The sequence below is a fragment of the Anas platyrhynchos genome, chromosome 1, assembly GCF_047663525.1.
Source record: "Anas platyrhynchos isolate ZD024472 breed Pekin duck chromosome 1, IASCAAS_PekinDuck_T2T, whole genome shotgun sequence".
NCBI lineage: Eukaryota > Metazoa > Chordata > Aves > Anseriformes > Anatidae > Anas > Anas platyrhynchos.
The window spans coordinates 145678665-145691031 of NC_092587.1; the positions used below are offsets into that span (position 1 = coordinate 145678665).

General features: G+C 35.9%; 1 protein-coding gene across 4 annotated transcripts in view; it reads left to right on the forward strand.

Annotated features, from left to right (window-relative positions):
- MYO16 (myosin XVI) overlaps window positions 1-12367 on the forward strand; it is a 378556-nt gene that overhangs the window by 277432 nt on the left and 88757 nt on the right. For all 4 annotated transcript variants that reach the window (XM_027444352.3, XM_072031861.1, XM_027444351.3 and 1 more), the window contains 2 exons: window positions 5113-5188; window positions 7962-8137. In XM_027444352.3, coding sequence (XP_027300153.2) covers window positions 5113-5188; window positions 7962-8137 — 252 coding nt within the window. The remainder of the gene's footprint in view (window positions 1-5112; window positions 5189-7961; window positions 8138-12367) is intronic.

A 12367-nucleotide genomic window follows, 5' to 3' on the forward strand; every position in this document is an offset into this window, starting at 1 on the left:
AGATCTGACACAAACAGAATGAAATATTTTTTTCGCATAGCAAGTAACTAGTGAAACTCCTTGCCATGGAGTATTATGGATGCCGAAAATGTTAATGAGCTCTGGAAACAGAGACTCACAGAGGAAACATCTGTCAAGAGATATTAACCACAAAGATGAGATACAGCCTGCAGATCCAGAGCTCCCTAATGGGCAGAGCCCTGGAAGATGAGAGGGGAACTGGTGGGAGGCAAAGTGGAAGCATTACTCAATATTTTCCCCTAAATGCCCAGGGCTAAATGCACATTTGGCCTGCCCCACTACTAGTATGTTTAGGTTAAGCTCTCCTCCCTTCTGAACTTATGGGAAGTAAATTCAATCCCTTTCTTGTTTAAATGTTTTACTGAATTCAAATGCACTGTGGAACTCTGCACCATTTTTTAATAAAAACAACTGGTACAGGTAGTATCTAAAGATACTACTACTACCGTGTTACCCTTGGTTAACACAGACATGTAGGTTTACATACCGTCTACCCCTAAATGTTCATGGTGCAGAACAAGACAAACAGCTACAATAAATGGAAGTGAGAATAAGGGGTATGTTTTATAATACCAGAACCATGAGCTAAGCTACTGTACATTTCCTGTCTTAACCACATAAAATTTGTATGAGACTTTTCTCCTCAGAATAACTATACATGGTGCTCAAGTGCCAATCAGTGCAGAGTTCTGGTCAGTTTACTTTAGAAACCCAATGAAAAAAAAGTGGGGGAACTGCATGTGCTTTAGGCAAAGTTGGCATCTCTGATGGGGACATGATTAAATTAACAAAACAGACAATTTGGAGAAGACTTCTTTCTTTTTCTCTTTTGTGAAACTGACAGTAAATATGAGACCCTTGAGTGCCATTTCATTGAGCCACTTTTCATGTCTTTAGGCAGTGAATTAATTTACCAATTTACTATGGGAAAAGTGTTAGAGAGTTAGCAATAAAGGGAATCCTGTTAACTTTTATGTATTTTATGTGATGAGAGATGTCTTATGAATATAGTTCTAGAAGTTGATAATGTATTGTACCAGTACCAGTACTGAAACTTCTTCCTGTTTCAGTGTAGGCATTTTCATAGAATCATAGAATCATTAAGGTTGGAAGAGACCTTAAAGATCATCTGGTCCAACCATTACCCTACTACTACTATCACCCACTAAACCATGTCCCCAAGCACCAGGTCCAGCCTTTCCTTGAACACCCCCAAGGATGTTGACTCCACCACTTCCCTGGGCAACCCGTCCCAATGCCTTTCTGAGAATGTCTCCTCATTTCTAACCTAAACTTCTTCTTGTAAACTTGAGGCCATTCCCTCTAGTCCTATCACTAGTTACCTGTGAGAAGAGGCCAGCCCTACACTTTCCTTTCAGGTAGCTGTAGAGAGCAATAAGATCTCCCCTGAGCCTCCTCTAAACAACCTCAGTTCCCTCAGCCACTCCTCACAGGACTTGTGTTCCTGGCCCTTCACTAGCTTCACTGGCCATTCTCCAGGGACTGCACATTCTCCAGGGCCTCAATGTCCTTCTTGTAGTGAGGAGCTCAAAGCTAACATGGTACTCGAGGTGCAGCCTCACCAGAGCAGAGTACATGGGGCAGTCACCTCCCTGGTCCTGTTGGCTATACTATCCCTGATACAAGCCAGGATGCTGTTGGCCTTCTTGGCCACCTGGGCACACTTCCAGCTCATGTTGAGGTGAGCATCGACCAACACCCCCAGATCCTTTTCCTCTGCACAGCTTTCGAGCCACTCTGCCCCAAGCCTGTAGCATTGTATGGGGTTGTTGTGGCCAAAGTGCAGGACCTGGCGCTTAGCCATGTTGAATCTCATCCCACTGGCCTCTGCCCATCAACCCATCCTGTCCAAGTCCCTCTGCAGGGCCTTCCTACCCTCCAGCAGGTCGATACTTCCTCCTAACTTGGTGTCATCTGCAAACTTACTGAGGGTACACTTATCATAATCTCCCACTGCTATACTTACCTACTTGTCCCATCAATAGTAACTCTCTTCTTCCAATTTAGTCAAAGCCTAAGATATTCAATTAGGAACTGTTATTATGAATTTGTTAAGTAAGACCTGTTAATTATCTTTTATGGATCAGTATGTTAGAACATGTACTTTAAGTACACTGAAAACTTCTTAAGCATTTAAGTATGCTTAAATTATTCTAATAGCTTACTAGCTATACTGTGTACTCTTAAGAGACACAGTTAAAAATTATATAAGAGTACATCCATCATGGAAACAAACATAATTCTATTGTTACACCTTTTCTATGTTAGATGCCATACTAATTACGTCATTTGATAATTACTAAGTACAACAGATTATACACATCCAAGACATATAATATTTTTCATGAGTAAGATAGCATCACGTAATTGTCAAATGACCCAATGGAAAAGAAAATTAATGAACTGATTAGTATTACTAATCTTTATTATATATTTACAGCTTTATTAAATATACAAGGATAAAATTTACCCAAATACCTAAGGAGCTTAGGATATAGATTCAATAAGAAACTTAAAACAGGTTTTAGATAAAAACGTGGTCCCAAGGTCAAACAAACAAACAAACAAAAAGTGTGTTCTAAGAATTTCCCATGAAGTTTCTGCCCAATCCCAGAGATAGTACTACAGTCTATTTTTTTTTTCTTGTTGATTTTTAAATTCCCTTTGGATTCTACTACTATGCAAGCTAGAGCTGTTTATATCTAAAGCTTGCAAAATAATTAGCTGTTTGTCTGTTGTCCCCACCAAAAAACAAACAAACAAACAACAAAAAAAAACCAACAAATGGCTATCCATTTTGTAGAAATGAGCTTTCTGCAAAATCTCCCTTTCATTCGGAAAGTTACCCTTCATGTAAGTGGTTACCCTTCATGTAGTGGTCTAGTTGTGAGGTTGTGAGAGCTTTCATCTGAGAAACAGGAAGCACTGGTTTAGCTTCTGGCTTAACCTGGGGGGATGCAAATATGTAGACCAAGGTGGAGGATAGGGATGATATTAGAGTTTGGAGGAGAAGAGGGAAAACAGCTTCCTTTCCTAAATTAAAGCTATGGGTACATACAGCAAGAGTTCTAGATTAACAGAATATCCATAAAAATCTTAGCGATGTAATTATTGTTGTTCCATGCCTCAACATAAAGAGAAGAAACAGTTTTTCTCAAGCTAGCAAAACTGCTTTGGGAGGTAATAAAGGTAAATTTCCACCTCAGTCAGAGGAGGGAAATGCAGTGAAGAGATAGGAAAATCTACTATGTATGGCAAAGTGTGCATGTATCTGCCACTTGGGCTGATTTTTCTTCTCAGAAAGGTAGCAAGCTTTGAAGAAGCTCTAAGATTTTGTGTCTTGATTGTCTTGAATCACTCATGTAAATAGAATGTTTCTATCTTGTTTTCTGCAAAGTAGCATCTATAATGGTAGTAAACACACCTGCTATTGTCAACCACATTAAATAAATAATAATTATATACATGTATAAAAAAAAATGCCAGAAAGTTGATTTACTTGAGAGAGTGGTTGTAAGAAAGATTTGTGGGCTGCACTTCTGGGTGGAACTAGACATCTTTCTGCAATGCCAATTTAGGTGATTAAAATTCTGGGTTGAATTAGATACATATTTTCTGTTCACTAGTTCTAGGGCATTTCCTGTTCGAGGAACCGGTGAATTCAGTCACATAACTCTCACTTGATGCTGAGCCTGAAGTCTAGAGAGTCCAATCCTTGCTCCCATTCCACAAAACAGTCAGATAAAGGTTGGGTATCATGGTTAGGTGTTGAAGTTTAGGTCAGTTAAAGATTGTGACCATTAGTGTCTCTGTGTCAAGATTCATCTAACAAAATGCCCTTTGCTGCAGCTGGAGACTTACATATCAGAACTGGCCATCTAATCTACACGCATAGTTGGTGGATGGCAAATAAGCACTTGCTAGGATGGAATGCATCCTATTGAAAAATAGGGCAGATGAGTCAGGAATATATTTTTCCTGCATGTATACAGAAGTCATGTGTGACTGACTGAGATGTAGGCACCCACACTTACATAAGGTGAGATAAATCCCATCATCTGTACACAGAATGATTTTCAGAACAGGACATAAGTAGCACAGTTCCTTTTTAAAGTTGTGCCCCAGGTTTGTCTTTAATATTGATTGCCATCCTAGCCAAGATGTGAACCATAATCACAAATTGTTGATAAGAAAATTCTGTTTTGTTGTTTTATTTTAATCATTCTATTTTGTAAAATATTGATATTCTATGCAAAATAAACATAAATTTAGAAATATGAGGACAAAGCAATCTGATAATGGTGATGCAAGGATTTTAATTGACGTTTCAGTCTCAGTGACTGCATTTTGGTCTCAGTGCTTCTTTTCTATACAGTGGAACCTGGATAGGCTCAAAGTTAAAACAGACACTTGGTCATATTTCATCATTTTGTATGTATCTTCAGGAACTCTTGCTGTAGCATTGGGTTTTGCTCACTTTGGTGTGCCCACCATATGTGTTAAGAGTTCATCTGCATTCAGATGACAGATGGAAAAGCACTTGAAATGATAAAATCAGTCAGCTAAGGTGATCCAAAACCCTTATGTGCATAGTTGTTCGATGGGTAAATGGAATTTTTCAATATACTGTGGACTGAATTTGCCTCCAAAGACAATATAAATGGCAAGAGCTTGTCTTGAGTGTGAGCTGGGACTCAGATTGATCTAAGAGTGGTCTGTTAACGGTCACTGTGAATAGACCACAGTAGTCTGGGACTGATCATTACTACAGGGAAAGTAACATTTACATCACTGTCTTCTATATGTTACACTTGTGATTGAGTCTTGCATTGTGGAAGTGTTTTAGAATCAGTCTGATGAAATTTTTGTATACTTGCAGAGACACACAATGTTCAGCAACCAGTTCTTCTGGTTAGTATTGTTGGTGTTGTTAAGAAAGAATTGAAAGACACTACCTGGTGCCAGACTTTAACTGTCAAGTGGAAGAAAACACAACTTAATTTCTACTGCTGTAAGATTTTTAATAGGTGCTGCGATCATTACTAATGATGTCACAATATTTTATTATAGGTTACTTACGAAATTGCTGGTGCAGTAGAAAAAAATAAAGATTCCCTTTCACAAAATCTCGTATTTGTAATGAAAAGTAAGTAAATGGTTTTGTGGTTGCTGTTGTTGTTAGAAATCAACCTATTATGACTTCACTTCAATTTTCATTCATTTTTAGAAGAGTTTATGTATATTTTCTTTCCAGTTTAAAAAGAAGTCATCCTCATCTCTTTGAAGTATGTTCCTATTGTCTGAAAATTACTCTAATTTTGAAAGCTTTTAGAATCCATGAACATGAAGCATCTTTATTATGTGATGTGAAGTAAAGAAATAAAAGATACAGTGTTATTGATTAGTATAAATTAAAAAAAAAAATCATTAAGTATGACTTAAAACCTTTTAAAAAGAAAATCAAAACAAAACAAACAAAAAAATGAAAATAGGGAAAGGAAAAAAGGCTCCCAAAATCATAGAGACTGCAGTGAGATGTACTTCACTGCTTGAGTGCGCTTTCTAAAAGCAGCATCTTGTGGGCGTTCTTGTTTTCCAATGAATAGATACAAATGTCCTTTGAAATACAAAATTAAATACCCTTCCATGTGCATATTGTATAATTATGTCCAATAATAATGCATCTCCATTTATTAATTAATGATTCATAATTGGATAATTAAAAACCTCATTCATTTACTCTTTCTGTGAAGAAAAACAAAACATCTTCCTCAGGGAAATGTCATTATATCCTGAGCTGTTATTTGTCTTTGCTTCAACCAGTGCAGAGTCTTTTGCTTAATACGTTATGTATTTATATTTCTTTCAATAGAAATAGAGATCTTTTGGAAGTAATATTTGTCTTCCAAATCAGCCCTGCTGTTCCAATATATTTTTTAGCAATTTTTCTGTGAAACGAGCTAAACCTCCTAGTAAAGTAATTGATGCAATTTAAAGGAAAATAGCATACATTGAAGATGAGAAAAGAAATGAAAGAATTGATCTTAAATATAATCTTATTGATTATAGTTTTAGAGAAATTCTAGTTCTAACTGTTGTAACTTAATGCCAAATAATACAAGAAGGTATATTCTCAACTTCCAGTGTGTTCTACAAGACAGAACATTCTGCTGTTCTCTTAAATAGTTTCCTTTTGCACTTTCATTGCTATTTTGTGTAATTATCTATGCAGCTCTTAAAAGGGAAGAATGGAGGATTGGATTTGATATAAAATGTTTGATTTGCTGAGAGTGAGTATATATAATTAACAAGTCAAATAATAATAAATATAATTAATGGGAACGTTCTGAAGGCAGAATTTTTAAAAGGATCTAAGTGATATAAGGGCTACATTCCTCCTTTTTTTGAGTGACTTGTGCTTTTGAAACTTAAAATCTATTGATTATCAGTAATGTATTTCCTTTAGCATCAATTTTGTATGTTTTGTGTATGTATAACTTAAGTGCTAAGTGCTTGCTTCTTGATTTTCATTGACTGAAGTTTCCTTACTCAGTTCAAAACCTTTAAATACATTAACATCATAGAAGTCATTTATGTGTTAGAATGTGGAACGTACCTGTCTTGTAGATAAATCAGGAGACATTATTAACATAGGTTTTATCTGTTTTAATTTGGAGGGCAAAATTTTAATGTTTTTCCTAATGCTATTTATTACATTTATCCATATTTTAAAAATATGGAGGCTTACCATGTCCACCGCTTGTGCTGAAATTTATTCAGGTATCTGCTTTAGTATCTTTCTCATAACTTTATTATTCCAGTTAAGTCAGCAATAATAGTTGCTACAGAAAAAGATAAACAAATCTATTACATTCAAACATCTAGTAAATGTGTCTTCACACAGCTAATAATGAGCAAACTGAAGAAACTACTTGCTATACTTAATGACATTACTTACGACCTTAATCCCATTAATCTTTCTCTGTTGTGGGTGTTTTGTTTGTTTGCTTGTTTGTTTTGTTTGTTTGTTTTAATTGTTGTTTTATTCAACAATTATGGGTGTGATAATGCCAGTTTGTTAGAAATAAATAAAAATTAAGCATGGTTAAAGATGTATCACACAGCAGGTTTTCAATGCTGTTTTCAGTGCTGTAGCAGTGCAAGCAGCATTTAATTACCATGTTCATCTTAAAAAGCCTGTGACCATAACCTTACAAAGGATAATTTAGCTGGAATTATTATAAAATATCCTATCTGTCTTTAAGTTCATAGATTTCCATTTACAAAAACATCTCTTGGAAGTGCTTTGTTTTGTACTTTTTATTAGCACTGCATCAAAAATATGTATGTCATATGTGTTTTTCCGTCAATTTTGTTTGTAAGTGTGGTCTTGATGTGGAGAAATATGAACCCAGCTTGGTACAGGTCTGTCCTTCACCTAGTTTGTTGTTGTTGTTGTTTTTCTTTCTTTTCTTTTAATTTTATCCCTTCCTATATTATGTTTTATATAGTTACGCCTTGTTCATTTCTAAATGCCACAGGTTAAGTAAATGTTGTGCATCTCTTATATTGTTTTGATAGATGGATAAATTAACATTAAGTAACGGGACAAAATTCAAGCATGATTATCAGAAGTAATTGTTTAGACAGTTTTTGTTTTCTGCCCTGTTCTGTTCAGTAGAGGATCTGAATCGGTTTAAAAATAATGTTACTGATGGCTGGCATCCTTAAACATCGAATGCTCTTTGATTATGATCAATGCATAAAATAATAGTTTATTGGGTTTTCCATTTGTTTTGAATTTACTTATTTAAGGGACTCCTACTGTATGTGTTTTTTATTCCAAATACCATGTACTTACCTTTTAAACTGTATTTTATATTCATGCATTAATTTCCTCTTTTTTTTTTTTTTTCCAGCCAGTGAAAATGTAGTCATCAATCAATTATTCCAGTCCAAGCTGACACAAACTGGATCACTTGTTCCTCCATATCATTCCCTTAAAATCAAAGGGTGTAAAGCAGCTTTGCTGAGTAAAAATACATCCGTAGCCTCTGCAAGTGGAGAAGCAAAGAAATATATTGAGCTCAGCAAGGTAGGAATTTAGAAATCCTTCTGTTCTTTCTTTTTTGTAGATTCTTCTGGTACTTTCTCATTTCTGAAAGCTCTGTGTTCTTCTTGGTTCTCTGTACTCATTAAACAATTAAAATAATCTAGTTCCAAATATCAACGCTAGAGCAATAATGAGAATTAACAGGTAGCCCATATGGATTCTTTCTTGGACTTTCTGAGCAGGAGATTGTACAAGATGATGAGGTCTCTCGAAGCCTGAATCATTCCATGATTCTGTGGTTCCAGGGCTTAGCAATAGATGCAGTATTATTTATTTTATGGCTATAATTTTTTTTTTTTTTTGCCTCCTTGACTATGATTAGTTAAGTCAATTAAGGAGGAAGCTAAAAATTAAACCTCAGTGGTTTTATTATATTAAACAGACATTTTTGGTTTGTAAAAGACAGTTTGTATGGTTTTGTATGAAGATGAATGCTGTATATTTATTAAAATATTGCTATTTTATATGGTCACTTGCACATAAATTTTCCCAGTTGGTTTCAAATCAAATCAAACTTTTGCATGTTAGAACTTGCCTCTTTTTCTTTGCTAGCTGCCAACCCTAAAAGTTTAAAAAGTTTAAAAAACAAAAACAAACAAAAACTTTGGGAGGCTATCAAAAAGTAATTGTTAATGTCCCATGGAACATTTCTGATTTAAGGAGAAATCACATTATTTGCTGTGTTCATTCTTGGTAGAGTTTTGGAATTCCCCCTTGTAGAAAAGCAGCAAGCAGTTCTCTCAATGTATCAGCTGCCTTGCCAGGCTTCTTGAATCTTACAACTTTATTTTTGGCTTACAGCTGCACAAAATTGATTCTGCCGTGGGATTAAGGAGCCTGCTCTCATGTGTCTTTGTGGAGGGCTTTATGCAAGTACATCCACAGAAGAGCAATGGGAGCTTCCTTTTAGCCCTACTGCTGATAGTAGCATAATTCCTGTCTACTGTTCTTGTCATTAATCTCAGTGGAAAAAACTTAAGTTGAAGTCAATGGTGTTGGTTTAAGGATATATTTAGCAAACAGCTGAGGCATCACTAGGTGCCTTTAGGTGCCTTTCTACTATAGTAACAGCTTCCTAAAGGAAGCTTCCTAAGCACGTGAAAAAGATCTTAGTCCCATACATGGAAGGAAGCATGAAAGGCATGTCTAAGTTAGAAGCCTAATCAAGCCAGGGGGAAACACCACACAGCTGGGATCTCTGAAACTATGAGGCTTTTCACCAGTCCAGAATAGCTTTTAACCTGGATTTACTCTCTTGAGAGAGAGAGAGAAAGAACATACTCAATTTCCTTTGGGAAGCATGCTAAATTAAGTCAGATCTTCTAGGTTCAGTGAGAAAGATCTAAACTGTTAGGTATTAGATGGAAGGTGGGAAGAACTCCATCCTTCATCTGCCCACAGAAGGAAAGTTTGCTTAGTTTCTCAAAGGTAAGCTTTAAGAAAAGCTGTGCAGGTGAGAAAGAACATTGCTCAATTTGTAGATACTAAGTTGGCCTAATTTGAGAAAGGTATTGTGCTGTCCTGCAGGACTGAAGCAGTATCTAAGGTATTTAGGTATCTAATCTGTTCCAGTGACCAAAAAAAAAAAAAAAAAAGCCTATTGTTATTTTTGAATAGGCAACTGATGCAGGAACTGGAAGACTGGAAGTAGGTACGTGCTTATATTCTTTTGTGGATCAAGTCCGCATCTAAAAGTGTGCTGTATCTCATAATTTCTTTACTTTTCCAGTATAGCCTTGAAAATCCACTGTGGTAAGCTAGAACAATGTTGTTTTGTTGTTCTTGTTGTTATTGTTATTGTAATTGCAAATGCATTGTAAGAGGCATTTTTTATCAGCTGAGAATTAAAATGACTACATTTTGGAAAATCATAACCCCTGCATTTTTATTGGAGTTTATCCTGAAGGTAAAGGCAACAAAGGGAAAAAAATGAAATGAGGGGAAGAAAAAGGAAGAGGGACGTTACGGGAAGAATTATCAACCAGAAAGAATGCCTTTTCTATTATAGCTGAAATCTGAGGCTGATGCATATGGTACATCATATGATGTGTGTTACAATTCAGAGGTTTTTGTGTTACAGTGTATGGTTTATCTAGACTCCACTGTATCAAGGGAAGAGAAGCAGATGCTTTCAGATGTCACACAAGAGTTGGTTATGATTCCCCTCCCCGATTAGCTTCTCATCTCCAGTACTAGCTATTTGCTAGCCAATATAATTATAGATTTCTCTGTATATCACCATATATTTACCATTAGACCTCTTCATAGGTGACTTTTTCATTGATTCAGAGCAAGTTGTCACAGGTAAGGACAGTCTACCTCTTTGAACTCACCACTCCACTTGTAGTAGGGTCCAAGAGAACAGTTCATCCATCCCAAAATAGACATGAACAGGCCAGAAGTCTAGAGCACATAAGGCGTCGTAGGAGTGAGAAGCTGCCAGATCAGGTCTCTGTGACTTGTGAAGGCTGTGCGTCCCTTTCAAATAAAAGAGAAAATATTTTCATTGATACTCTCACAACTCTCTTTTGCTCACATCAGCTCTTGCACCCTTGTTTTTCTGTAATTTATTCCAAATCTATAGTGTTGCCTTCCCCTCCCCACCCCGTTTCTTTGGAAGAATCAGTGGGTTTTGCATTTCATATAGCAGAAGTTGAGTCACACAAATGCAGGTCACAAACAAAAGGCTCTTCTCTTCATTGGCTTCGCATTGTTTCTCTTTATGCTCACTTTGCTTCATTGACTGTTATTTTAAGAGTTCACCTGTTGCAAAACTTCTGGTATGTCTTTGGTTAAAGACATACCTGGTTAAAGCTTTAATATATTGTGCTGGTAAAGAGGCTTTTTAGGAGGCTTTGGCTTCTTACACCTCTTTCCCATGGAAAGAGTATGCAACGCAGGACACCAGGCAGGAAATTTAACATCCAAAGCTTTGTTCCTGTCTCTTTCCCTAACTCAGCAAATGGTCTAGAACTAGTGACTTAATGCAATCACCCATTCCTCCTAAAAAATCATCTGCCAAGGAAAGATAACTCTATTTTAGTTATATTCCTAAAGCATTTTGTAAACTTTAACTGAGAAATATCATAGTGGATCTTTTTATGAGAAGACATGGATCAAGCAGCTCTTTTTTACTTTTCTGTTTTGTAATTTGGGATGAATTTGCCTTTAAAATTTTATTACATCCTAGTAAGTGAGATTTAAAATAAAAAAGAGCTCCAAAATTTAGTATAGTGAGTAGAGAATTGCTAACACTGCAATATTTTTAATGGAGATTGGCCTGGAAAGGCCAAACTGAGGAAATGTACAGTTTTTAAATGCAACTGGAAAAAGACAGGAGTAGGCCAGAACATGCTGAGCTGATAGAAAGGGAGTTTTATGGAGTAAGTGGACTCAAGAAAGGCAATGAAAAAAAGTGAAACGTGAAAAGGCTGTCATTGATGCAGAAGTTTGAATCTAAGAGCCTGGCCACATCCTAGAACACGATAGTTTTACCAGCATTTCTGTAGCAGCTTTAACAAAAAAGATGCTTTTACCACTTTTAGGATGCTTATTGACATTTTAGTCTGAAAGATACAAAGTAGAAAAGTAAAAAAGAAATTTGTTCCCCATTCCGAGCACTGAGGTATGGGAAGGATAACATTGGTTCTAACATAATATAAATCTATTGATAATTTATGGCTAAAATGGGTGAAAACTGTTTGAAAAAAAGCTGAACTGCCTTCACTTGTATAGGAAGAAAAGAGAAGGTTTTTAAATATTAATATTGTTGCTTTGACTTCCATATTTTTAAATGAACTGTGTTTATGTTTAGTCACTTAAGCATCTGACAAAGACATGAGGAAGCTTTTCAGGGAGTTAGAGAATTGTGCTACTAATACACAGACAGTATGGGATATTAACTGTACAAGTCCTGCTTCTACAGTAAAATTACAAATCATATTGCCTTGCCCAGTTATTTTAAAAAGTGATTTTATCATTACAATGAAATACAACTTCTTTTGAACTCAGAAGTTTCTTGCCAATCATAACTCCACAGACACTTGAGGGTATTTATCCACTTTCCCAATTCTTTCTGAAAATCAAATCATTGTCTATGACATTATTTGTGTAAATGTTTGCCTTTGTTATCAAATTGTGTAACAATGAAAATGAATGGTTCCTGCCCATCTTGAGATAAAGATACCATGTGTATGCTTTTCTCCCCCACAG